Genomic DNA, 27,947 nt, shown 5'->3' on the forward strand with positions numbered 1-27,947 from the left:
CCTTTACAAATTATTTTCTGTGGTTTTCTCCTATCCCACATAGGGTCTGCTAGTGGCCTAGATATGTGGTCAGGTTCGCCCTTGTCAGGGCGGGTTATCTGCATATAGGCAGTTCCCTTCCCTGAGTAATGTGTCTTTAGGGACAGTGTTTTCCTTGTGTCAGTTTTCTTTATTGCTTACCACAGTTTTCTCTGCAGTTGCGGTCTGTTTGTTCACAGCTCGTGAGTATCGCAGAGTATCCAACGCGTCCAGTTTGGATGCGACAGTAAGCAAACTTACCAGGCCTACCAGAAGCAGTGCCATCGTGGTACAGATGGTAAACACCCGACGTGCGTAACATAAATAACGTTACAAACAATGTAAAGCACCAGACAAATGAGGAAGTTATTGGACTTCTAATGCAAAATAATAGTTTAAAAAAGGGGGTTTATTGTGCAAAAGTGGAAAAACCTAAAACAAATCTAAAAAAAAAATATGTTGGTATTGTTGTGATCGTACCAGCCTGCAGAATAAAAATATAATCTCATTTATGCTGCATGATTAATGATGTAAAAAAAAATTTTTTTAAAAAGCAGAATTTGTGTTTTATCTTTTTGCCCTAAAAAAAAAAAGGTTTACAATTAGAGATGAGCGAGCGTACTCGCCAAGGCAAACTAATCGAGTGAGTAGTGCTTTATGCGAGTACCTGCCCGCTCGTCTCTAAAGATTCGGGTATCGGCGGGGGGCGGGGAAGGAGAGGGATGAGGGAGCAGGTCTTTGAGCAAGAAGAGATACACACTTTAATGGCATATAACAGTAAAACACTTTACAGACTTTTAAAAGTCTAAAACAAATATTAGAAGAGATTGAGCAGAGGGAACATCCTCCACCTGGTCCAAAACAACCGTCTGATGATACTTCTCAGTTGCACCACATCACAGGGATAAGATTTCGTACATTTATCGGAGGGTAGATTGAGATGACACATCATTCCACGTAAACACTTTGCCAGTATCTCATAAGCCGGTGCCTTCAGACTTCAGCTGGCTGTCAGGTGGCAGAGGTTTGCCCAGGTTTTGCCCGACGGTTGGGCCGTACTTATCAGCAGACCTGGCCTCCTCCACTTCCTCCTTCAGCAAATATCCACCAGACTCACCCTCAAAGTCCTGGTTGGGAAGGAATCTGATGGGCTTCTCGTCCCAGATTGTCTCCAGTCTCTTCTCCCAGCTCTTCAGCATCCCAACACGAACTTCCTGAGTTTCATGTGCCACATTGTATGCAATTTGAGGCGGCAGGACTTGGAATCCACAAAAATTTAAAATGCCCCTCTGGAAATGCAAAAAGAATTAGGTTTTGTTTAATGGGAATGTGTCATCAGAGAATGACCTATTGCATAAATCAAGCTTTTATGTGAAAACATTTAAGAATTATTGGTGATTTAGTTTCAATCACCGTCTAGATTTTAAAAAATTGCTAAAATCCTGCATTTTTCACACTTATTAGTAATTCTAATAGACTGAGAATTCTAGTTCTATAGAGAAAACATCTCAGCAATCATCTCATTATCATCACAGACAGGATTACAATGAAAGGTGACACCTGCTGTATATATAGATAACACAGGATTCACCATTCAGAATACTGCGGCGATTCATATTTCCACACATGGATTGTTTTTGCATTTATTACTTCTTAGTAAGTGGTGTTGGTCATGTGGAAGGCACTGGTGTCACGGTGTGAAAAAGTAAATAACTAAACCATATGCACCAGTTCCATCCTCTGCACAGGTCTTTGTTTACTTTTGGTGCAGCATTGACTTTACACTTGTGACCACTGCAGTCAGTAACTAGCCTCAGAGGTTTTGATCTGTATACCACTAAGGCCAATGATTGACTGCCGCAATTATGTGTGTATATGAAATGTCATCACTGCAGCTAAAGTACACAGAGACCGATGGAAAGAACAGGAGCCAGGGTGCTGGTCCGGCAGGGGACAACCTTAAAGGCTATGTACACTTTTACATTCTCTTTTTGGAAATGAAGACTTTTTGTAAATGGTTTTCATAAAAATTTTTTTGATTGTTTGCTTTCTATGCTTGTATTGTTGTTTTTCCATGCCATTGCAGACTGGAGGACTGAAATGTTAGCAAGTTCTGTCAATTCAGAGCAAATTGATAGCTCCTCTCATAGCCTGCTCCCCTGCTGTGACTTTATACTGAGCTATTACAGAGGTGTGCATGATAGTGCCAGGGGATGCTGAAGGAGATCAGGGGGACAGAGAGCAGAGAAAGCTATTATTACAGAATTTACTTCGGGTGATTTTCTGGCTCTTATCGGTAGTAAGGGGAAATGGGGCAAGCAGCTACTCAGAAGGAGGACGAAAAATAGATGGAAAGATAGCTGTGTAGTATTGAGTGGGTGTGGTTATGCTACACAGCCTCTGAAAGAGAAGAGGGGAGGGGGGGAGCTAATCTTGTGTGCATTCATAAAACAGACCAGTTAATCAGTGCTGGGAAACACCACCAACCAGAAACTTGAATTTAGGAGAGCCTGCAATTCAAGAATGATGCTTTCTATATTCATATGAATGAAAACTCGATGCAAAAACAGATTAGTGCATACTTTTTTTTTCGCATGGACTTAGTAAGGCATGTGTGTATTGATTTTTCAATCACAAAGGTTTCATAGCCTTTAATGTAACTCAGAAAACCTCTTTAAGTCTATGGCTACATGGAGGACATTTCCTGTAGTAGTAGCATCAAAGCAGCTTTGTAGCCAACACCTGTGAAATCTCAGGACCAGGCTCAACACAGAGACATCAAAGATCACCTGGAAAATTACAACCCAGTACAGAGGGGTAACATGGAACCTGAAGCTCCTGCGCCAGCAAGACAACCCCCACCTATTATGTGCCATTTATAATACTGTTGTCTTCTTATCTAGAGCCCAAACACCCCTCTAGGTATCAGGGTCTGGGTGTGACTGCTACCTTGGCACCTCCATACATCTGCCCCTGTCCCAGGAAATTAGTCTAGCTATTGCAATTTGTTCTGCTTCCTCCACATGTAGATCAGATACATACCCTAGGATACAAACCAGAGGGGTAGTATCCAAAGTCACCTGATATACATTATTGATTATAGAGGGAATTTTGTGCCAATATCTTTGTAACTTTGGGCACCGCCACATCATGTGACTTAATCCAGCGGTTCGATTCTTACATTGCAAACACAGTGGTGAATTCCGCATCCCAGTTTCATATAAAACGTACGATATACCCTGTAAATCAAAAAGTTCTGAGACAGCCGATGCTACTCACTCACAAGTAGTCCCTCACAGTGATGTATATTCTGCACAGTGTTTAATGCCCATGACTTTTATGTATAAGGGTCAAGGTAGGGAGATACTTAAAATTGCATTCAAATTTATGAGCCTCTAAAGCAGTGTTTACCAACCTTTTCAGCCTTGGGGCACCCCTAGCAAAATGTTTTTACAGCGGGGCACCCAAAAAGGGTGTTTGATCGAAGGTTTGTGGCTTAACACAACGTAGGAATATACCTGCAATATTCTGGGCCCATGGTGGCCGCCACGTGCTCAAGGAGATGCTCAGAGCATGAAGACTTCAGAGGTTGGAAGGAGTGTGGCATCTTCTGAAATCAGCGCTGATGCGTATTTTGACTCCGTGTTCTTTGCGGAAATACTGCGGATTTTGCAGCAGAGTTTTCAGTTGTGGAAAATCTGCAGCATTTCCGCTATGCGTCCACACAGGGCTGGTTTGCTGTGGAATGTCTGAAGAGTATATTCTGCAGCGAATCAGCAGAGAAAAGTCTGCCTGAAAACCCGTACCATTTGGTGCTGGTTTTATCGCATATCTTTTCTGCAGAATACACCCTCTCATTGAGAAGAAGCGGATTCCGCAGTGGAAATGGTGATAAAATTGACATGTTGCGGAATTAAATTCCGCACCGTGTGTCAATTTTACGCACGGGTTTTGTGTAGATTGTTTTGCAGCTTGTGGACGAGATTTTCATAATCTCATCCCCTTTGCTGCTACTGTAAATGCTGCAGAATTTCTGTCCTGGGGGTCTGCATGGAAATTCAGCAGCAAATCCACCCCATGTGGACCCAGGTGATTATTGATTTTACTTATTTTTGGGCCCCCCTAGATAGGTCCTATATATTTCAAGCGTCCCCTGAAAACCTGATAGGTCTTACTATCGGGGTAGGACCTATTTTTGGGGAAACACGGTAGTAGAGGATCTAAATTCAATTTAATATAATCTTGAATAGTTCTAGTGACATATACGTCCAAATATTTAAAACTGTGTGTACATATTAAAGAGGCATGCGCTATGGAAATAATGAGATCTAAGTTGTCCACCGGCATTAAAATAGATTTGTCCCAAATAACTGTAGTGTCCCAGAATAACATCCTGGTCCCCTCCATAATTGTCATACATGTATTGTCTTATGTGGATGCTCTGTGCAAAACTCAAGTTAATTTTCTGTATGCATGTTGCACAGCTGTGGCGTCTGAGGGGTTAACTCTCCTAAAATCATTGCCTGTCAGCTCTACTGCTGAATGTATCTATTCTTACTGTGTCATGTGGTACAAGTGAGGTTATAAAAGCGAGTGTCTGAGAGCGGGAAAGGTTGTTGATCATCCTTCTACCAATGCTGTTGGAGGACCCACAGTGATACAGGGAAGCACCTTTAGCTTCCCTGCGTTGAAAATGGAGAAGGATGAGAGGTCACCCATGTTAGAGCTGAGGATCTTCCCTCTTCCCCGGTCCACTGGAGAAACTGCAGGGGTGCAGGGAGACACCTCTGGTTTCCTTGTGCCTAGTATGGAGGAGAAGGAGAGACATCCCTACCGCATGTGAAACGCATGAGAGAACGAGTGAGTCATTAAAAATCCCCCAGAGTAAGAGCAACCTCCAAAGTAATTCTGTATAGAGCAACCCACCGTACCAGGTACCCGTTCACACTACAGGCATTATTATTCCTGTGTGGCCATCTGCCATTAGGATCACCACACAGAGGTACGTGATTGTCACACCCACCCGGATGTTGTGCAGGGTGTATTTAAGCTAAGCCTTTTCTTCAGTAATTGCCTGCCTGAGTGTATGTGGAGTGACCCCTACCTTTTACCTCCTCCGGAGTATACTTAATGTCCAGGACCGGTGACATACCCATGGTAAGTGGAATATCCAGCCATACCCATGGTAAGTGAAATTGTAGCACACACAAGTCCCAGTGTTTAAATGTATTACGCTGTGTGTGTTACATAATCATGAGGCTTCAGTAACCTCCATATTTACTAATTACTGTACTAATAGCCGTTTCCAAAGATATGCTTGTATACCCAAGAAACAAAGGCTGGTCATCTGCATACAGAGCTATTTTTCTCCAATGGAGCCATGTATAAACCCGGTATACCTGCATGTGACCTACTATGACTTGCCAGGGGCTTTATCGCTAAAGCAAATAGAAGCAGGGAGAGAGGGCACCCCTATATAATGGAAAGGAAGGAGTCAGTCTTCTATTAAGCTATATACATGCTCTTGGGTCAGCGTACAATAATTTTAACCAATTTATAAAATTGTGGCCAAAACTCATTACACATAAAGCCTCCCAGAGTAATACCCCTTGTACACTATCAAATGCTTTTGCCACATCCATTTAATGTCCATTGCTAGAAGTCATATGGGCCTACAAGAACCAGCCATGGGGGATCCTTCCAGGTTTAGGTAGAAGGACAATTACAGCTTCTACCATAGATACTGGGAGTTCTTGCCTATTAATCGCTTTAAGCCCACTCAGCTTCTTATACCTGTATGTAGTATAAGGGGGCTCAGACGGGCAGACTGGAGCAGGGACATCCCTTCTGGCTGCCTTCATCAAGCAGGTGGAGGGGTATTTATAGAAGATCACTCCAACCTACATGTAAAGGCCCATTTAGTCACAATGATCATCGCTCGCAATTCGCTCAAAGGCCATCTTTTGAGCGGTAATCGTTGCGTTTAAATGTGCCCATCTTTCAGTTTTCTGCCAAACAACAGACTTCAGTTCGTCTTGAAATTCGTCGTTCAGCAGAACAGCTGTGCTCTGCCCAGGGACTGCTAAGAACAGCTGATTGCATTCAGCTCCTGGTGGCTCCCACACTACTAATTGGTACTAATAGACATTAGTACCAATTAGTCGTTTATGCAAAATGATCACTCAAAAGCCATCTTTTAAGCGATCAGCTTTGTGTCTAAACACACCTTTAGCCATATAGTGAACCATACGAATGAGTACATTTAGGTGGGGATCACTGGGTTGTTCAACATGCTTCTATTGTATCTAGTGATGCCTGATCTGGTGATCTAGCCTATCATTGGATCTTGTACTTGCAGCTCTCACTATTGTTTAGAGTTGCGTAATAGGTTGACATATGCATATCTACCAGTAAAGCCCCATTTACATGCAACAATTATCACTCAAAATTCGTTCAGATGATGGCTTTTGAGTGATAATCGTTGAGTGTAAATGCTACCATCATTTACTCTTCGGCTGAACGATTTTTAGGTGAGCATAAAATCCATCATTCAGCTGGAGAGAGATAGCAGGGACCGCATGCTGTATTCTCCATGGGAGAAGCTGATTAAGGCCCCCTGCACAGGAGCAGAAATTCCGTGGCGGGTTAACAAACGCAATCCTATGCAGACGGCCGCGATTTGGCCGCACGAAATATCACGCGGCAAACAAATTGCGGCATGCTCTATTTCTGTGCGGGGCTTGCAGTGCCCCGCACAGAAATGTCATTCACCCGCCGCCGGCTCTGGTCTGCGCATGCGCCGGCTGCCCGGCAAGCCGGCACATCAAACAGCCGGAGCCGGCGGGCGCGGGTGAGTACGTGCTTGTCCCTGCAGGGGCTCGGGTCGGGTCCCGCAGCGAGAATTCTCGCCACCGGATCCGACCCGCCCGTCTGCAGGCGGCCTTAATTGTATTCAACTGACAGCCTATGGCAGCCCTTACGAAGACAATGCAGCTGAGTACAAAGTTCAGACTATATGCTGGCATTTGCTTGTAGTGAGCTGCTGGAGGCTCAATTACATGCAAATGAAGCTGATAAAGTGCTAATGGGCATTACCGCCCATTAGTACTTTATGGAAAATGATCGCTAAAAATTTTAATCGTTTGAAAGATTAAAGATTGTCATTGCATGTAAATGAGCGTTAAGATTTACATTGTACCAGCTTTTACAAGCACGCCAATAAACATAGGGGCCTGGCAAATGTTGGCAAACAGTTGTCTGTGACTCCGGATGCTGTATAATCACCTACATACTTATAGGGTGTGGGCAAAAATATGGAAACACTGTGTGAAATGCATTGGATTTTAACCATTAGCACTGAGCTATCCTTTTGACCCCTGTGTGGCTGAAAGCTTTCCCACCAAATTTGTGTTTACTTCACCTCTTGCCCTGCTCTGGGTAGTTTTGGGAGTCGGTTGGTAACAGCAGATGAGTGGCTCAAACCCCAGACTGATGGTACCTTGTTGCTTGGACAGATGTTCACATCTGTGTCATATTACATCCACTCAAATTACATGGGATTATAAATCAGATTTCAGTAAGACGTGTAGAGACCAATTGTAAGACATACATTTGGTAAAGTGTTTCTATATTTTTGTCCACCATCTGTATAATCCGAGTATGGAAGATACAGGTGGTAAGATGTTGATATGGAAAATACTGAATCAGAACTCGCTGAATGCTCCAGCCCTCGATGCCAGCAGATTACTGGCATCCCAGAAGACGGGTCCCATTCCAATTTTTCTACTGGATCCCTTGAGTGCCGGTTATGGTCTTGGACAGCTCAAGCTGCTAATCAACCTGTATGCCCTCAGATGCCATGCACAGATTGTGCCAACTTTGTGGTCCATGAACATGATCGGCAAAAACACCAGTGACAAATTACCTGGAGAGGCCACAGAATAACATTCATGTCTCCAGCCATCCCTCTGGGTGTTGTCATTGACTCACAGCCACCAGTGGTGAAGGACAACAGGGTTTTCTTATTCTGTAAAAAAAAAATATCACAAATTCAGAAAGATTTACCCCGGAATCTGATATCCCAGCAGTTAGAATGAGATTACATAATGCAAAATTCTTTGACCTTGAAATTGATAATCCAAAGAGTCTGATATAATCAACCAAACGCGGGAGCAGAAGACCGAGCAGTGTATTTGAGAGTATTTAGTAACCCATTGCCTATAAATAGAGATGAGCGAGCATACTAGCTAAAGGCAATTACTCGATTGAGTATTGTTCTTAGCGAGTACCTGCCTGCTCGGAAGAAAAGATTCGGGTACTGGCGCGGGTGAGAGGTGAGTTGCGGAAGTGAGCAGGGGGGAGTGAGGGGGAGAGAGGGAGAGAGAGATCTCCCCTCCGTTCATTCAACGCTCTCCCCTGCCGCTCCCCGCCCGCCGATGGCACCTGAATCTTTTCTTCTGAGCGGGCAGGTACTCACTAAGGACAATATTCGATCTAGTAATTGCCGTTAGCGAGTATGCTCGCTCATCTCTACCTATAAACTATTTTTTTCGGATTAAAGTGCTTTGACTGTTTAGAACAGCGAGCTATTTAATCTGGGTAAAGTCAATGACTGCAGTTTACCTTGAATGGTCCCTCACAATACATGAATTCGAGGCTATACGCAAACCCTTCAGAGAAGACTCGTTCCATCCATCCTTTCATTATGGCGGGTGGCCCAGACCAGTACATAGGAAACTGGAAGAAATAACGAATGTCACTTCAAATGCAAAGCAAAAGCCTCTCGCATTCCCTTTAATAAACGTAACCGGAAAAACCTGTTTCATGCAATAATGCTTTACTTTACGCCTTCCACTTCCCATAAAGGTGGTTGACGCTAATATAATGGTACTAGCTGATATACCCGGCTGCGCCAGAATTAATTTGGTACTGGTGTTTATCTGGTGTTCACACGGAAAATCTTATGAAGTCGTGGTTACTTTAGAGATACTGAGGAAAAACATATGTTCACCATTTTGCATAGTTCTCTGCGTTACCCAGGAAACACCACGTGGAGGCAACCATGCGACGTTTCCTTTATATAAAATGACATCAGGAAGTGAGAGAATTAGATTACGTACATAAAATTTGGACACTAATTCTTTTGCGCTTAGAATTGAATAATCGAGTTGGGATCCATTAACTTTTCATATTTATGACACAATCAATGCTCGTGCCAAATTTCATGTTTCTATGACATTGGGAAGTGAGAGATTTAGATTATGTTCGTAAAATTTGGACGCTAATTCTTTTACGCATAGAATTGAATAATCAAGTTGGGACCCATTAGCTTTTCCTATTTATGACATAATCAATGCTCGTGCCAAATTTCATGTTTCTATGACATTGGGAAGTGAGAGATTTAGATTATGTTCGTAAAATTTCGACGCCAATTCTTTTGCGCATAGAATTGAATAATGGAGTTGGGACCCATTAGCTTTTTCTATTTATGACATAGTCAATGCTTGTGCCAAATTTCCCGTTTCTTTGACACCGGAAAGTGAAAAAATTACATTCCGCACGTAAAATTTGGACGCTAATTCTTTTGCGCATAGAATTGAATAATGGAGTTGGGACCCATTAGCTTTTCCTATTTATGACATAATGAATGCTCGTCCCAAATTTCACGTTTCTATGACACCGGAAAGTTAAAAAATTACATTCCGCACGTAAAATTTTGACGCCAATTCTTTTGCGCATAGAATTGAATAATCGAGTTGGGACCCATTAGCTTTTCCTATTTATGACATAAACAGTGCTCGTGCCAAATTTCATGTTTCTATGACACCGGAAAGTGAGAAAATTAGATTCCGTACGTAAAATTTGGATGCTAATTCTTTTGCGTGTAGAATTGAATAATCGAGTTGGGACCCATTAGCTTTTCCTATTTATGACATCATCGATGCTCGTGCCAAATTTCCCGTTTCTATGACACCGGAAAGTGAAAAAATTACATTCCGCACGTAAAATTTCGACGCCAATTCTTTTGTGCTAGAATTGAATAATCGAGTTGGGACCCATTCGTTTTTCCTATTTATGACATATTCAATGCTCGTGCCAAATTTCACGTTTCTATGAAACCGGAAAGTGAGAAAATTAGATTCCGTACGTAAAATTTGGACGCTAATTCTTTTGTGCATAGAATTGAATAATGGAGTTGGGACCCATTAACCTTTCCTATTTATGACATAATCAATGCTCGTGCCAAATTTCACGTTTCTGTGACATTGAGAAGTGAGAGATTTAGATTATGTACGTTAAGTTTCGACGCCAATTCTTTTGCGCTAGAATTGAATAATCGAGTTGGGACCCAATTACTTTTCCTATTTTGGAGATAATCTATGCTTCTGCCAAACTTCATGTTTCTACGACATCGGGAAGTTGGAGAACTTTTGGCGAGTTGGTCAGTCAGTGAGTCAGTGAGGGCTTTCGGCTTTATATATATAGATTCCAGAAGCAGAAGTAAGGACAGAATTGCACAGAACATATGGTAGTACAGGATGCATTGTGTGAACACAAAATACATGAACGGAGTATTTTAAAGGGGTATCCCAGAACTTTGCTAACTTTCTCTACTGATAATTGACAGGTCATTAGTACATAAGCGGCGGAGAACCACTGGTTCTCGGTGCCGCTATTGCTATAATCAGCGGAGGAAGCAGAAAGCACTGACCATAGCGCAGCAGCCCGGTTGGTACTACTGGTGCAGCTCCCATAGAATGCATTTCAGTATCTACCCGGGCTACTGCACTATGGCCAATGTTTTTTGCTTCCTTCCTCTGTTAAACCTAGCGACAATGGCACTGGGAATCAGCTGATTGGCAGGGATCTGAGTGGTGGGTCCCTGATGGTCATCTATTAATGACTCGTCAGTTATCAATAGGGAAGGTTCGCAAAATCCTGGAATACTCCTTTCGGGCTCTTTCACACAAGCAGCGTTTTGACGCTGAGTAGGTACATCTAAAAAAAAACATGGTTTCCTATGGGTTCTGTCAGATGAATGACTTTTTGATGTGCCGAAAAAAATTGCGCATCAAAAAAGACATGTCCTATCTTTTAATATGGGTCAAGAGTGGTGTCGTCTCTCCTTAAAGGGGTTGTCTCGCGAAATCAAGTGGGGTTATACACTTCTGTATGGCCATATTAATGCACTTTGTAATATACATCGTGCATTAAATATGAGCCATACAGAAGTTATTCACTTACCTGCTCTGTTGCTAGCGTCCCCGTCGCCATGGTTCTGTCTAATTTCGGTGTCTTCTTGCTTTTTTAGACGCACTTGCGCAGATGGGTCTTCTCCCTTCGGCTCGACAGCATCGGCGTTTTGGCTCCGCCCCCCTTGTACGCGTCATCGCGTAGCTCCGCCCCATGACGTGTGTCGGTTCCAGACTCCTGATTGGCTGGAATCGGCACATGTGACGGGGCGGAGCTACGCGATGACGCGTACAAGGGGGCGGAGCCAAAACGCCGATGCTGTCGAGCCGAAGGCAGAAGACCCATCTGCGCAAGCGCGTCTAAAAAAGAAAGAAGACACCGAAATTACACGGAACCATGGCGACGGGGACGCTAGCAACGGAGCAGGTAAGTGAATAACTTCTGTATGGCTCATATTTAATGCACGATGTATATTACAAAGTTCATTAATATGGCCATACAGAAGTGTATAACCCCACTTGATTTCGCGAGACAACCCCTTTAAGGAGAGTACCCAAAAAGTGTGTGAAGACACCTAGGGGGAGGGGGATGGCATTGTCTCTCCCCAAGAAGAGCACCCAGAAGGGGTGTGAGAAGACAGCTGAGAGGTGAGTGCCCACTGATGAGGGGTAAACACCCTGAAACGGCTGTCTGTGTATGGTTTTCTGGCTATTCCCAATCATTGTTTTACAGACTTGTTAAAAAGTTGTACATTGATTTGAAGGAATGCTGCCATCCAATAGGTGGCGCTGCAGAGGTATTGTTCCATCTTCCTTATTTGCATAAATTACCCAGAGGAGCATGCATGGCCATATAAGTCTCCTCACTCACCACTCAGGTGTCTTCCCACACCCCTTCTGGGTGCTCTCCTTGGGGAAAGACGAATCCTTACCCTGACCCACTTACCCCCTAGGTGTCTCCACACACATTTTGGATGCTCTCCTAGAAGAGACGACACCCATCCTGGCCCATTTTACAGGCCTCTCACCAGCCAAGCCAGAAACCTACTGCATACTGATGAGGGGCAAACACCCCAAAACAGGGGTCTGTATGGTTTTCTGGCTTGGTTTCCTATTCCCAATCACTGTTTTACAGACTTGTTAAAATGCTGTACATTGATTTAAGGTAATGCTGCCATCCAATAGGTGGTGCTGTAGAGCTATTGTAGTGGCCCAGTACATCTATCCCTGGCCCTCCCCACAAATGTAATATGTGTCATGTCTTTTGTGGGTGCGCTGTGCAAAAGTGTCTTGTCATTCTGTTATATGTATTGCACAGCTGCAGCGTGTGATGGGTTAAGTGTTTACAAAAGCCTGGGGTTTGCCTGTAAATGTACTAATTTATGTCCTGTCATGTGGTATGGGTGAGGCTATAAATAGGGGTGTCTGAGAGCGGGGAAGGAGTTCGGTTCATTGCTTCTGGGTTCCTGAGAGTGCCGGCTGCATGAGGGTACCTTCAACCCTCATGTGGGAAAGAATTGAGGAAGAAGAGAATGGTTCCCTGAGAATGTATTTTCCAGAGATGAGAGAGGAATGAGCCCCAATTGAAGCGAGACAGAGAGCGTGAGCAGCGTGAAGCAGGTGCCACTTCCAAGGCCTGGTGCAAAGGTGCTCTTTATTCATTTTTCCTACACGGCCGTTCGGATCTAGTGGATCACCACGTAGAGGTATACCCATTTGTTTTTCACACCCGGCTGTCCTGAAGTCTGGGATCACCGGGTGGAGGTACTCTCAAGTCCGTCTAATACCTGCACTGCAAATCATTGTCATTGGTGCCTTGTATGCAAGAAGTTGTTTAGGTAAAGTTTTGCCAGGCCCTAACCGTTCCCAGGGACCTGAGGTACGTTACTTCTGTCTGAAGTTCCATTTATTTACTGCCAAGGGTCATACTGGAGGGTAACGAAATGGTGATGTCACCCATGTTCTCCAGTTTATTGGGCATCCCTATCCTAGGGGTGTCCAGAGGAGGCCCAGCGCTGCCATGGCTGAGGCTATGCGCATCCCTCCGGGAGGGAACGTGGTAAGTGCTGCCATTACAAGCCAGCATCTTTCCCTCCTAGCTCCTCAACGTGCGCCCTGTGTCTGGGGTCACCCTATGGGACGCTGCAGTATTATGCTATTTTTTGACAGCATAGCGCTGGCGGATCACGTAGACTCCTATGGGAGCTGGCTGGCAAAGGAGGAGGGGGAGTGGCATACTTACTAATAGCAGCCGCGACGTGCTTGCGGCTGCTATTCATAGACCCAATTTAATGCTGAGATTGCCACGCTGTTTTAGTGCGACTGAGCGTTAAAACAACACTTGTGTGAAAGTGTGTATATTCCTTACAGTAAAAGCAGTGTCTGAGGAGGTGCTGTGTGACACCGGTATAAATGGCAACAATAGTAAGGCCTCCTTTGCACCGGATGACCTGAAGGGCGCAGATGACCATTAGGTCATTCAAGCAATAATCACTCTTGTGCTTTTACATAGGAACGAGCATCACTGAGTAAATCGTTCCGGCCACCCGCCTCCATTCACAGTAAACAGGCAGTCGTTCCTAAACAAATGACTGCCTGTTTATGCGGGCCGATTCTCGTTTGTCGTTCGGGCAGGGCATGCATTTACATGGAACGATAATTGTGGTTTTGATAAATACGGCCTTTTGTCTCGTGAACTACAGCGCCAAGTACAACATCACAGGCGGAGACATTACTACATGTACCTGAAAGATCACTAGGTCAGCCTTGTCCAGCTTCTTCTGCTCTTCTTCAATGTCCCTGGCGAGGCGTCCCTCCTTCCACGCTAGCAGAGTCTCTAAACCATATTTGAACTTATTTGGGTGCTTGGGCTCACCTGCATTAAAGCAGCATTAGTCTTTTTTAGGCACCTATATCCTTATAAATGGTCTACAAAATGCAAAATGTACAATCTGTATTAGTTCTCACCAACCTGGGGCCCTCTAGCTGTTGCAAAACTACAACTCCCAGCATATCCTGACAGCTACCAATTCGTATATACATACTTTGCTTCTTTCCAGAAACTGCGCCACTCTTTTTAATAGGCTGTGTTCGGTATTACAGTGCAGCCCTATTCATCTGAATGGGAATAAGCTGCAATACCTTATGCAGCCTACGTACTAGAGTGGCGCTGTTTCTGGGACTGAAAGGGTATTTCCTTTGGTCCTATCCTGGACAATTCCTTTAAATGCTGCTTATTATTCTTACCCCTGATATCATCACGTGACAGGATAGCGTTAAACTTCATCTCATACAGATCGGACACAAGAACCGTCCAGCCCTTCTTCTGTAAAGCTGCCTGAGCCGCTTCCTTCATGGCGTAGTTGAACGATGTCCGCTCTTGGTGAGCGAATACAATCAGCGCCGTTTTACCTATAAATATCATCATAACATACAATAAGTTATTAGTCACAATTGAGATTTTTAACCCCTCGCCCTGGCCACACAGTTACCTATAGGCAACCTATAGGGACCTTATGAACTGGGTAGGATAGCTTTTAAAGAACCCCTGCCAAGTAAATTGGCCCCAGTGAGAAAGTTAACATTAAGGAGGTTGTACCAAAATTGCAAGTAATTCCCTATCCATCCTATCGTTGGGGGCAAGGATGTCTCACTTCTAAAACCCCTGCCGCTTTCCAGAACCGGACTCCAGTGTCCCGCTCTCCTGTCACTGTGGGGGTCGCTTCTTAGCTAGCAGTGACGTCACTGTGAATGGAGCGCTGGCCAAACATGGGGCTCATGGAAAAAGGCAAGATTTGGGTATCTCCGCAGCCCCATTGAAAATGGAGCGCTAGTGTGGTTGCACGAGCAGAACTCCATTCAGCCTCCTCTTCACTATGGTGGTTGAAGTAACCATGCAATGAGGAGGAGGGGGGACATGGGCCCCCCATTCTTGAGTTTGGCGGGGGGGTCACAGCAGTAAGACCTCCAACAATCAGCAAGTTATCCCCTTTCCTTTGGATAGGGGATAACTTGCAATTGCAGTACACCCCCTTTAAAGGAATTGTCTAGTTGTAAACTACTGTTGGTCCATCTGTACAATATGCCATTAGCAAGTATGTACTATCCGGGATCTTCACTGATCAACTGTTCTCTGAGCAGATGCTCTTGTGCACTGTACTGTGTTCTGCAGGAAGCAGACAGCTCCTTTCTTACTGCGGTGGCCAGGCTTGGTATTACAGGCAAACTTGAAGTGGATGGTCTGCAATATCAAGCCTGGCCACTGCAGTGGGAACAGAGCTGTCTGCTTCCTGCAGAACACAGCTTAGTGTGTGAGCACAACAGCCCAGAAAAGAGCTGATCAAAGGGGATTGATCTACTACTGGTGGCTTATTTTCTGGATAGGCCATCAGTAGTTTACAACTGGAGAACCACTTTGAATACTACAACAATGATGTGCAAAGTAAAGAGAAGACTTAGCAGGAAGTTGGGATGTAGAACTCTACATCCCAACTTCCACCAAAGCATCCCAAGTACATCACCAAGACCTGATCTGTAGAATACTAACCGTAGACATTGCATCATGTCAGCAGAGACTTGCAGACAATGTTTGACATTTGGGAAAAAAGGATTGAACAAGTTTTACCTCAACTTCTCTAATTCTATTGTTTGGGGGGGGGGGGGGGGTAGGGTTGTAATAAGCCATTATTATTGTCGCGGGGAACGCAATGAAAATATGCCCGTGGACAGGCAGCCTAATAGTGATATTAATGCATTTAATGACGATCCTCATGTAAAACCCATACTGTAGAAAGACGATAAACTAGATTTGGACATAGTCCCGCTATTATCCTGACTTCTAACTAATTGTCTAGCTGATTGTGCTTTTTAGCAGGCATAGGCTTACTGGTCAGTTCTGCATATGTAGTGGCCCAGTACAAGCTTTCCTGGCCCCTTCCATAATGTCATACATGTAAAGTCTTGTGTTGATGCACTGTGCAAAATGTCTTGTCATTCTGTTGTGTGTATTGCACAGCTGCAGCAAGTGATGGGTTAATGTTTGCAAAACATGAGCTGTCTGCCTGTGAATGTATCAATTCTAACCTGTCACTTGGTATGAGAGAAGGTATTAATGTGGGTGCTTGAGAGCAGAAAAAGGGCTTCTTCAATCTATATTCCATCTGGAGGTTCATCACAGAGGCACATGGGGGCACCTTCAGTCCTCATGTGTTGAAGATAGAAGAAGAGGAGAGGTTTTCCCAGAATGCATGTCTTCAGTTCCAATTGTAAGTGAGCCCCAAAAGAGAGAGAGTGAGCAGAGAGCAAGTCTAGTCTGTCAAGGCCTAGTGCAGAGGTACGCAATCGTTTGTCTTACACACCTGCAGGGCTCTTAAAGGGGTTGTCCCGCGCCGAAACGGGTTTTTTTTTTTTTCTTCAATAGCCTCCCCGTTCGGCGCGAGACAAACCCGATGCAGGGGTTAAAAAAGAAAACCGGGTAGTACTTAACCGAATCCCCGCGCTCCGGTAACTTCTTACTTACCTGGTGAAGATGGCCGCCGGGATCTTCACCCTCGGTGGACCGCAGGTCTTCTGTGCCGTCCATTGCCGATTCCAGCCTCCTGATTGGCTGGAATCGGCACGTGATGGGGCGGAGCTACGAGGAGCCGCTCTCCGGCACGAGCGGCCCCATTCAGAAAAGAAGAAGACCGGACTGCGCAAGCGCGTCTAATCCGGCGATTAGACGCTGAAAATTAGACGGCACCATGGAGACGAGGACGCTAGCAACGGAACAGGTAAGTGAATAACTTCTGTATGGCTCATAATTAATGCACAATGTACATTACAAAGTGCATTAATATGGCCATACAGAAGTGTATACCCCCACTTGCTTTCGCGGGACAACCCCTTTAAGTCTGGGACCGCCGGTGGAGGTACTGTTCTGCCGGAGAGTGACCCTACCCCTTTCCTCCTCTGGAGTGTTCCCCTTCCAGGAGCAGTACCTGACAGATAACGTGGCCTGCAGGACCGGTGTCATCCTGAGTTTCCTCCCTGACCTCAAATATCTTGTTTTACCTGCACTAGTATATCATTTGAATTTATGCCTTGTACTAGTAAAGTGAAGTTTACAGTAAAGTAATGTCCAGGCCCTGCTCGTTCTCAGGGACCAGAGATACTTAAAGGGGTTGTCCCGCGCCAAAACGTTTTTTTTTTTTTTTCAACAGCCCCCCCGTTCGGCGCGAGACAAACCCGATGCAGGGACTTAAAAAAAAAACCGCACAGCGCTTACCTGAATCCCCGCGCTCCGGTGACTTCTTACTTACCTGGTGAAGATGGCCGCCGGGATCTTCTCCCTCGGTGGACCGCAGGGCTTCTGTGCGGTCCATTGCCGATTCCAGCCTCCTGATTGGCTGGAATCGGCACGTGACGGGGCGGAGCTACACGGAGCCGCTCTCCGGCACGAGCGGCCCCATTCAGAAAAGAAGAAGACCGGACTGCGCAAGCGCGTCTAATCCGGCGATTAGACGCTGAAAATTAGACGGCACCATGGAGACGAGGATGCCAGCAACGGAACAGGTAAGTAAATAACTTCTGATAACTTCTGTATGGCTCATAATTAATGCACAATGTACATTACAAAGTGCATTAATATGGCCATACAGAAGTGTATAACCCCACTTGCTTTCGCGGGACAACCCCTTTAAACTGTCTGTAGCTCATTTATTTAGCCCACCGATGGTCATGCTGGGGGGTACTGGAAAGGCGGCGTCACACTTGACAAATTCCTCTGCACCTGTTACCCTGTTTATTGGGCAAGCCCATGCCGGGGTGTCTGGAAGTGGCCCAGCTCTGCCCTGGCCTTGGCTATGTGCGTCCCTCTGGGAGGGAGCCTGGTAAGTTCCGTTGTGACAAGCCAACACTTTACCCTCCCAGCTCCTCACCGTATGTCATGTGTCCGGTGTCACCCTACGGGATGCTGCACATGTAATTTTCAGTGCATGTAAAAGAGCGGTAATTGTCATGATTTGTGAACCAATGCGTGTAGAGGAAACTTTTACACGTAGCGATAAATTGTTCGCGTGAGCAAACAATGACATTTTTAGTTGTTTGCTCGGGCGGTCAGTTTAAACACAAAGATTATTTTTTATTTTTTTTTAAACAAGATCGTTTAGTCAGTCAGTTCTCTCTACCACTAAGGGGTTATTCACACAAGCGTATATCGGACAGCGTTTTCACAGCCCAGCCGATATATGCTACCGTCTGATGCATTGGATTCCAATGCATCAGATCACATAGGCGTATTCCTGGCTGGACCACGGCCGCTGCCATTGACTCTTATGGGAGCCAATGACAGCGACTGGAGAGAGTAGGTAGGAGGGAGGTTAACAGCGTGACTGCTAAACTTCCTTCCCCTTCTCCTCTCTGGCCCTTGCAGCTGTTTGAAATGGAAGGGGGTGGAGCTAAGCTAACAACAGCTGGAGGGGAGGAGAGAGGAGGTGAGCAGGCGAGGGGGAGCGAAGGGGGAGACAATACTTCTCTTCCCCCACATCATCTGTTCGGGCAAAAGCTGAGCCGCTCCCATGCACATCCGAGTCTTCCAGCCCCACCATTATTGGCTGTTCTGGATGACTAAAGTCTACTGTGTATGGGGACCTTAATGGAACACTCTTGTTTTATCAGAGGCCCAGGCCAGGCTGCTGCTCCGTCACTTCTCCATGCTTTACACTTCAGCTATCTGTTTACATTGGCTATTATGTATAAATACAAGCAGACTTAAACCTCCTGGACCCCAAATGCAAAAACCTATCATGCATTATTTGCAGTACTACCGTCGTTTTATATAGAGTAGAGGGACCCTTCCGGCTGCCTCGCACTACAAGGTCAGTCAACGCCCATGAATGATTGATTCACCGGGCAATCAGCCAGCTTTTAGGAAACTCTGTTAAGGTTTACACTAACATTGTGATCATGTCAACTGGTGCAAAAACCCCTGTCATGTATAAATGCTAAAATTCTACATTATACCATAAAAATGAGCAATGCAAAGTAGGTTCACACTCCTGGGAGACGTACTAAAGACTCACCTGACATAACGTCCTTCCTTGTCGTCTTCTAAACCAGAGTAGAAGGATTTACCTTTGCCCGGTTGAAGTTGCCGTATTAACTTTCACACTAGATCTGTATACCTGATACAGATATTTGTGTACTTATAGAGTGGGCTGACCTAGCAGGCCTACCGGATTAGTCGTCAGTGTGACACAACCGAGAGATCATGGAGGTTACCTGAAGATAAGGACCCCTCCCATTCTGTTTTATGACAGAACAGACCCCGTCCCAGGACTGACCCTTTTTATATGCCTTATCTATGTTCAAGTTTAACACTAAGCAGCCAATCTCCCCGCATTACGCGGTTTATGTGCGAGTGGTTGCTCATCCGTATATTGCACTTGTACGTTGCTCCTCCACATAGCAGTCTGTCTATTTGCATGCTGAAGGATGTGTGTTATCTATGCCTGCCCTTTTATTTTGCATCAGTATATTAGTATGTGTAGTCACCTTATTTGATTTTTTGTAAAGGTTCCCCATTATTTCACATGTAAATAGTGTTTTTTTCTGTAGCATACATATTATTCTACATAGGAAGATATATTTCTACTATTATATACTGTACATGGGGAACAACAAATTGAGTAAAGGCAAATAAGAATTCAGAGCCACGTTCACCCAATAGAATATCTAGAATATTAGGACTGTATCCAGGCGTAACTTGAAGCTCTCGGGCCCCGATGCAAAACTTGTACCAGGGCCCCCAACTATAATGCTTTACTCATAGTACTGGGTTCCCTATATTGAGAAGAGAGGCCTTATGGGCCCCCTAAGGCTTCTGGGCTCGGGTGCAACCGCATCCCCTGCATCCTCTATAGTTACGCCCCTGCCTGTAACTCTCAAGTTCCGCACATAAAGTAGTGTGGTAGCTGAGCATGGACCTTCATCAGAAGACAGCAGGGAACTAAGATGGTTGTCATCGGCGGCTCTACTGTCCCTCCTCTGAATTTCCAAATGCAGTCCGGCCCGGCTACGCACAGTGGCAGAATAATAGAAATGGTAGTAATAATTTGAATGTTCTTGTGACGCCAGTGCCTCTTAAAGGTAATAAACCATCGGAATTAAATAAAAAGTCAATAGTCCAAGTGTTGTTTGAACCAGAGGCACACGGTTTACTTTAACATCTGTAACATTGGTTTTCTTAGTACATGCTGTAACAGTCTTAGGTAACAACAGACTTGGCCCATCTTTCCCTCACAATTGCCGATAAACTTCTGTTTGCTGATCCTCCTTCCCCAGAAGCATGGTAGCCATCAGTCTCTGATGGGGGCTTGTACTAGGGAGAGCTCTCGGCATGGTAGAGGAAATACGGGTAGTCTTTCCCTATTTCTTAGACCCTCTCGTAATGGACCCAGTGGTTACGCCACACACTTATGCCAGACTTGTACTCCAACTGGCAGACGCGGAGGGGGTCTTGTCTTACACTCCTGTAGTTAAGTGAGGGAGTGGGTAACATTCTCCACAGACTCCTTCCCAGAAGCTCTAATGGCCCTTCATCCCCTGAGGGGTCACATCCCGTTTCCAGGTGAGATGGGTTTGAGCTTTTGCTTAGGGTAGTGTTGGAGCCGAAGTCTCCTCCACGCATCCTCCTTCCCAGACTACATCTTGGTTTTCTTTTTTTCTTTCCTCCTTTTGCCCTGTCCCCTAACTCGCCCCTCTCCATGCGCACAACACCGAGCAGGTTAGGGTGACAAGAGCACAGACAGATTACAGTTTGGGGACACAAACACCAAACATTGACCTAACCTAAAGAGACACACAGACATTGCACAGAAGAGAGCCAAACAAGTGCTGTGGGGTCCCCACTCTACTCTGGGACCCTACAGTAGCTCGCTGTACTGCACAATTTCCCTGATTCCCATTCACTTCTATGAGAGTTACGTAATCAGCGTAGAACAGTTAGTTTGGCTTTCTCTATAATCTCGGTCACCGGTGTGGATATGAGATAAATATACGAAATGAGAATAACTCTTTATGCATGCTCCAAATGTATGGGGGCCTATGGAGACATCAGAGGTATTGGTGCTAGACTAGTGGGACCAGGATTCCACTGCCAACCGCGTGAGTTTTCTTGCATACCGACGTGGAGAGCATACCAAGAATGGTGTGATTGAGGAAAAGTGTCCAGTAAAAGGGGATCCTGTGGACGGAAACAACTCGTCACTGAAAGGGGTATAAGGGAGGATGTCAGGAATTATTCTGACAAACAGGCAGTGCACAGTCAGGCAAATTGCAGCTAAATGCAATGCTGGTGCTCTAATACATCCAACACACAACTCGCTGTTCCTTAGCAACGATGGGCTAGAACAGTAGATTACCACTTCCAGTCCCATTACTGTCTAAGAGAACCAGAAAGGCAACTCAAAGGGCAAAAGAGCACAAAATTTAGATAACTGATGAGTGGAAAAATATCACCTAGTCAGATGAACACAGATTTCTGTTGCACCATGCTGATGAGAGGGGCAGAATAAGTCACAAGCAGTAGGAATTAATGAACCCTTCCTGTCAGGTGTCAATAGTTCGGGCTGGTGGAGGTGGAGTAATGGCATAGGTAAGGTGACCAGACGTCTTGGTTTAGGCAGGACAGTCCAGCTTTGGGTCCCTGTGTCCCACTTTACCCAGGGTCCCTAAGTGGGACAGCCTTATGTCCTGCTTTCAGGATTTTGCTCACTATGAAGGTGATTACCAGCCAGGGTGCCACAGCTCCCCGGCTGGTAATCACTCATTGCTGACAGCAGTGTGTGCACCCAGGATTCTCCTCCCCTAACCTCTCCTCCTGGGTTCCGCAGGAGGAGAGGAGAAGGGAGGAGGCGTCTGGACGCACACACTCCTGCCCACAACAGCGCTTTGAAGGAGGAGGTAAGTGTATCGATCTCAGAGGGGCACTATTACTACTGGGGCTACTGTGGGAGTCACTATTACTACTGGGAACAATATACGAGACACTTTTAGTAGTAGTATTACTACTGGGGCTGACATAAGGGACACTATTACTACTGAGGCTACTGTGGGGGGTCACTATTACTACTGAGGCTACTGTGAGGGGGTCAGTATTACTACTGAAGCCACTGTGGGGGGGGTCAGTATTACTACTGGGGCCAATATAGGGGGCACTATTACTACTGAGGCCACTGTGGTGGGGGGTCACTATTGCTACTGGGGTCAATATAAGGAGCACTTTTTCTGTGCAGGCCACTGTGGGGCACACTATTACTACTGGGGCTAATAGAGGGGACACTATTACTACTGAGACCACTGTGAGGGTTGCTACTTCTACTGAGGCCGATATAAGGGAAACCATTGCTACTGAGACCACTGGGGGGGGGGGTCATTATTACTACTGAGGCCAATGTGGGGGTCACTATTACTACTGGGGCTAATATAGGGGACACTATTACTACTAAGGCCATTGTGGGGGACACTATTACTACTGGGGCTGATATAAGGGACACTATTGCTACTGAGGCCACTGTGGGGGTCACTATTACTACTGGAGCCGATATAAGGGATACTATTACTAAGACCACTCTGCACGTGGCAGCAAACTTCAAGCTGACTTAGGGTATGTTTACATGTGGAATGTCTGCAGTAGCATTTTCGCATCAAAAAGTCAAAATCCATACCATTGGTGCAGATTTTAAATGGAATTCAGCTGTGTATCCGTTGCTGATTTCATACTATGTGGTGCTCCCCCTCACCTCTTCTGAAGGCTTCCCGCTGTCAGCGCTCCCTTGCTTCCGGTTCACAGCGGCCTGGTTAGGTGCGGCGCTGCTAGTCAGGTGATGCTGGTCAGGTGAGGCCACTACAGGCCGCTGGGAAGCCAGGGAGCGGATCAAGTGAGGGGGAGCGCTGCATAGTAGGAAATCAGCTGTGGTCAAAATCTGCACCAATGGTATGGATTTTGACTGTTTTTTGGATGCTGAGGAATTTGCTCCCTGTCTTTTTTGAAACAGCCCTGTACTTTTTAGAATGACAGAGGTAAAATCATATGTCATCATAAGCCCCGCCCCCTGGCCACACCCCTCTGTCCCGCTTTAACCCTGGGAAAATCTGTTCACCGTAGCGTAGGGGATGTTTTCTTGGCACAACCTGGGTATTCTAATACCTGTGGATGGATGCCAAGACAAAATTGTTGCAATTCTAAAGACTAACGGAGGTCAAACGAGCTGCTTGATGGGTGTGGGGTCATTCAGTGTGTAATAGTCAGAACCAAGTTTGATACTAGTGAAATGAATAAAACAATTCCCTAGGATACTATTATTATCATTCGGATAGCGGCAGGTGAGATAAAAGTAATCTAAATCTATGGAGTGCACTTTTGTGTTCCAACCCTCTGACTATAGAAGCAATAGCTTAATAAAAAGATAAGGAAGTTGCCTTGTAAGCAGTTATGTTTCCATGTCAGATTTTCCTTATCAGCTCCGCATCAACAACTACACAATAAAAGGAACTTGTGAGTGCAACTCCTGAAACCAAGGGCTGCAGGCACCTGAGTGGGTGTGTGCCAGAGTGCCTCCGAGTACCGACTTGGCATCGCTCCACCAACCCTGATGCCTACACAGAGCCGCCCAGCACTTAGTACAATCTCATCATCTTCACTAATTGCATCCTTATTTGTAGTTTATAGAGATTTCCTCATCAGAGTGGTTTGTAAGTGCCTATCACTCCATCTTAGGCCTCCTTCACATGGGCTATAAAATCACACAGATGTTAGCTGCGTGAAAAAAATCTCAGCTAGTGCTGCAGAAAATCGTATGAGCGGACGATCTCCTGCTATCAAGTCCCGAGCTTAAATAGCGGTGAAATTTCCCATTCACGTGATTGGGAGCTGTGTTACAGCAAAAAAAGAGTTGCAGTTCTGGGAGGAGAGAGAGAGAGATGAAGAAAAGCCCTGGGGAAACCCCCTTCTCCGCAGGGCTTCCCTTCATGTCAGCGGGGCTGGAGCAATCTCCCAGCAGTGGCTAGACCAGGGTTGCGCTGCAGGGGAGAAGAAGGAATCCCCCAGCAACAGCGAGACCGGGGTTCCCCTGCAGGGTAGAAGCATTTCCCCAGCAGTGGCGAGACCTGAGTTCCCCTGCATGAGAGAAGAAGGAATTCCCCAGCAGTGGCAAGATCATGGTTCCCTTGCAGGGGAGAAGAAGGAATCCCCCAGCAGTGAGGAGACTGGGGTTCCCTCTGCAGGGAAGAAGTAGGAATTCCCCAGCAGTGAGGAGACTGGGGTTCCCTCTGCAGGGAAGAAGTAGGAATTCCCCAGCAGCGAGGAGACTGGGGTTCCCTCTGCAGGGAAGAAGTAGGAATTCCCCAGCAGCAGCGAGACTGGGGTTCCCCTGCAGGGTAGAAGCATTTCCCCAGCAGTGGCGAGACCTGAGTTCCTCTGCAAGAGAGAAGAAGGAGTTCCTCAGCAGCGACAAAACCATGGTTCCCTTGCAGGGGAGAAGAAGGAATCCCCCAGCAGTGGCGAGACCAGAGTTCCACTGCAAGGGAGGAGAAGGAGTTCCCCAGCAGCGGTGAGACCGGGGTTCCCCTGCAGGGGAAAAGGAATTCCCCAGCAGCGGGGAGACTGGGGTTCCCTCTGCAGGGAAGAAGTAGGAATTACCCAGCAGCAGTGAGACCGAGGTTTCACTGCAAGGGAAAAGAAGGAATTCCCCAGCAGCAGTCGCTGAATTCTGCCACTGATGTCCTATCTTTTTTGGTATGATTTTTGGATGTGGCAACAAATCATTTATCTAAAGGTTTCCACAGGAAATCATTGGTTCTATTAGACGCCATTTTTTGATGCACGTAACTTTGCTGTAGAAAATTGTCCATGTGAAGGAGGCTACAGGGTGCATTCACACTGGTGACAGAGACTCGCATGGCACAGCACACAGACGCCCCATCCATATACTGTGTGGGACCAGACATCTGCATGTTGTATCCTCGTGTGAGACTTCCATGGGGATGGAACACGCTGTAAGAGAAAAGCCGCTCATGTAAATACACCCATTGCAAATAATGGGTTGTATTTTAGCGCGTCTCAAATATCGCACACATTTTTTGCTCTGAGGGTCATTCACACAAGCACGGTATTGGTCCAAGAAACTCGGACTTTGGACCAATATCGCACTTGTAAAATTGCGATTTTCACTGCTGAACATTCAATTTTCATGTGCATGAAAATCACACGTATTTTCAGTAGGAGAAATTACAAATCAGATGGCGCTCACATGTAGACGTAAGGATTAGGGAGGGATGTGGAGGGGGATTATCTTTCTAAGACTGCTTTCACACGGCTTAGAAAATCGCGCAAAATTTATGTGTTGTGTGACGCACAAATCTCGCACAGATATGAACCCCATTCACCTATATACATGAGCTTTTTTTTTTTCTAGCATAACATCAGGGTGTGGGAAAAAAAATTGCAGCATGTCCTATCTGCCCTCGGAACGCCTAGCCTATTTTTTTTTTAATAGGGTCGGCAAAAGCATCACACGGCGTGCGAGGTGCAAGGCATTTTTGACACAAACTCCTCACATCTGCAGGGAAATCCCGCATTTCTGAGTGCGATATTGAGCTTAGTTTTATGGCTCGATACTGCACTCGCCTGTGTGAAATTAGCTTTAGGCCTCATTCACATGGGTGAATTTGTGCAGCTAACGTACATGCGCAAAAAAATGCTACTATTAGAACCAATGGTTTCCTATGGAAGCATTCAGACAAAAGAATTTTAACCACGCAAAAAAAAGGCACCTAAAAAGATAGGAACTGACATATCTTTGGTATGCAAAGTGCAGACGCTTCCCTGCAGGGGAGGAGGAATTCCCCAGCAGCAGGGGAATCCCTCCATCTCCCCTGCGGGGGAATCCTGGCATTGCACTGATATGAAAGGAATACTGGCGATGAAGGTAAGCCCTGGTGGAATCCCCTTCATCTCTGCTACGGGGCTTCCCTTCAGTGGAGAGAGAGAGATGAAGGGGATTCCCCTGGGGACTCCCTCCATCTTTCTCTCTCCAGCAACACATTTTTTCCATCAGTCCCAGCTGTATGAACGGTCATGACCCTTGCAACAAGCGCTGCAGAAAATCATCCGCTCAGACAATTTTCTGCAGCGCTAGCTGCGCTTTTTTTTTTTTGCGCAGCTAATAACTGCCTGAATTCCATACTCGTGTGAATGAGCCCTAAGGGCCATTTCACCCGGGTTGATACATATTTCAGTTTCCTGCATATACTGAACAACATTGTTCAGTGTCAATGTACGCCCCAACTTAACAATGAACGAGATTTTGTTTGCTTCTCACTCGTCATCAGTTTCTCTATTCAGACTAATCGGCCCACGGAAACAGGCAGTCGTTCACTTACGAATGACTGCCTGTTTATTGTGAATGGAAGCGGGCGGCCTGGAACAATCCTCAGCCCGCTCTACCTCCATTCACTGAGCAATACTCATTCCTATGTAAAAGCACAGCAATGATCATCTCTGGGACAACGTGTCGGGCATCTGCGTCCAACAGGTCGTCCAGTGTAAGAGGGCCATTATTTACACTAACAGCCCATTGCTTTCAATAAGAACTGTGCAATACCTAATTTCCCCTTTGGGAGCGCTGCAGGGAGATGTAAGGATTGGCTGTCCCATGTGGACGAGATTTTTGACAAATCTCATCCACATGGCCGGCTAATCGCGGGAATAACGGCCGCAGCAGAATTCCGCACGGAATTTCCGCGGAAAATCTGCCCTGTGTGAACCCAGCCTAACAGTTACTACTGGGTTCTCCCACAGCCAATCCCTGGGTATCCCACCAGCAGAACACCATGTGATCAGCTTATAACGGGAAGCTTCTGACAAGAAGGAATTGTCCAATGCAAAACAAGCCATATAATGCATCTTATAGCAGGTATTGTTTGCAGATGGCTATGGTCAGTGTCTTTCATGCATCAGCGGTGCCGTCCATATTACTTGTACATCTTCATCTCTCTTCATACATAGCGTGAGAAGTATTACTAGTGTAACGGCAGGAATGGGCAGGCTTGGCACAGTTCAGCCGATGCTGAGTCACCGTGATTGTAGCGTTACTGTTCCCCTGAGGCTTCTCACACAATAGCTACCTTGTTACAGTGACAATCTGTTACCTCTGATGCCCTCTCCATGGCTGCTGAGCAGTACTACAATCTCTCCTGCTTATCTCGGCCACCATCAGAGCTGACAGCAAGTTAACAAGTAACATCAATGACACAATTCTAATTCTACCTACATATCTTTCAGATAAATGGCAAATAAACTGCATTTTTTTAAAGTGACTCTCCAGACTCCATGCATTTTGAGGCCGACTTGTCTCAACATATATGTAACAGTTACTGTAGTGGCCCAGCGGGTCCTACAGAACATTCACATACACACTGTCCTGTCTCACCTGTCAATGTACCGTCCATGGAAATAGAAGGTGCCGTCTGTAGGAGAGACCCTGTTTCTCCTCTTCTCCCCTGAGCCTGATGTCAGCTACAGCCCTAATTTCACTCGTGCAGAGTTCCAAGGGTGGGGAAACAAACACACGAGTCCCTATGAGAGGAGTGAGAGGAGACCAGAAAGTGTGGGAACTGAACAGAGGGGATAAAAGGAAGAGTCAGTGAGCAGTAAGGCAGACTCAGCCAGACGTCAGGGAGGAGAAGCTGCATCAGCCG

At 45.8% G+C, this 27,947-nt stretch overlaps 1 protein-coding gene across 1 annotated transcript; it reads right to left on the reverse strand.

The window, feature by feature from the left end:
- Positions 1-755: 755 nt before the first annotated feature.
- LOC136581594 (NAD(P)H dehydrogenase [quinone] 1-like) lies at positions 756-27,930 on the reverse strand. Its single transcript, XM_066582186.1, has 6 exons — positions 27,680-27,930; positions 14,457-14,621; positions 13,955-14,085; positions 8,641-8,754; positions 7,943-8,044; positions 756-1,307 (listed from the first exon to the last, which is right to left on the reverse strand). The coding sequence occupies exons 1-6, from the start codon at positions 27,696-27,698 to the stop codon at positions 996-998; spliced, it is 843 nt and encodes a 280-aa protein (XP_066438283.1). The 5' UTR covers positions 27,699-27,930; the 3' UTR covers positions 756-995.
- Positions 27,931-27,947: the final 17 nt, after the last annotated feature.

This window comes from Eleutherodactylus coqui, chromosome 11 (genome assembly GCF_035609145.1).
Source record: "Eleutherodactylus coqui strain aEleCoq1 chromosome 11, aEleCoq1.hap1, whole genome shotgun sequence".
Taxonomy (NCBI): Eukaryota; Metazoa; Chordata; class Amphibia; order Anura; family Eleutherodactylidae; genus Eleutherodactylus; species Eleutherodactylus coqui.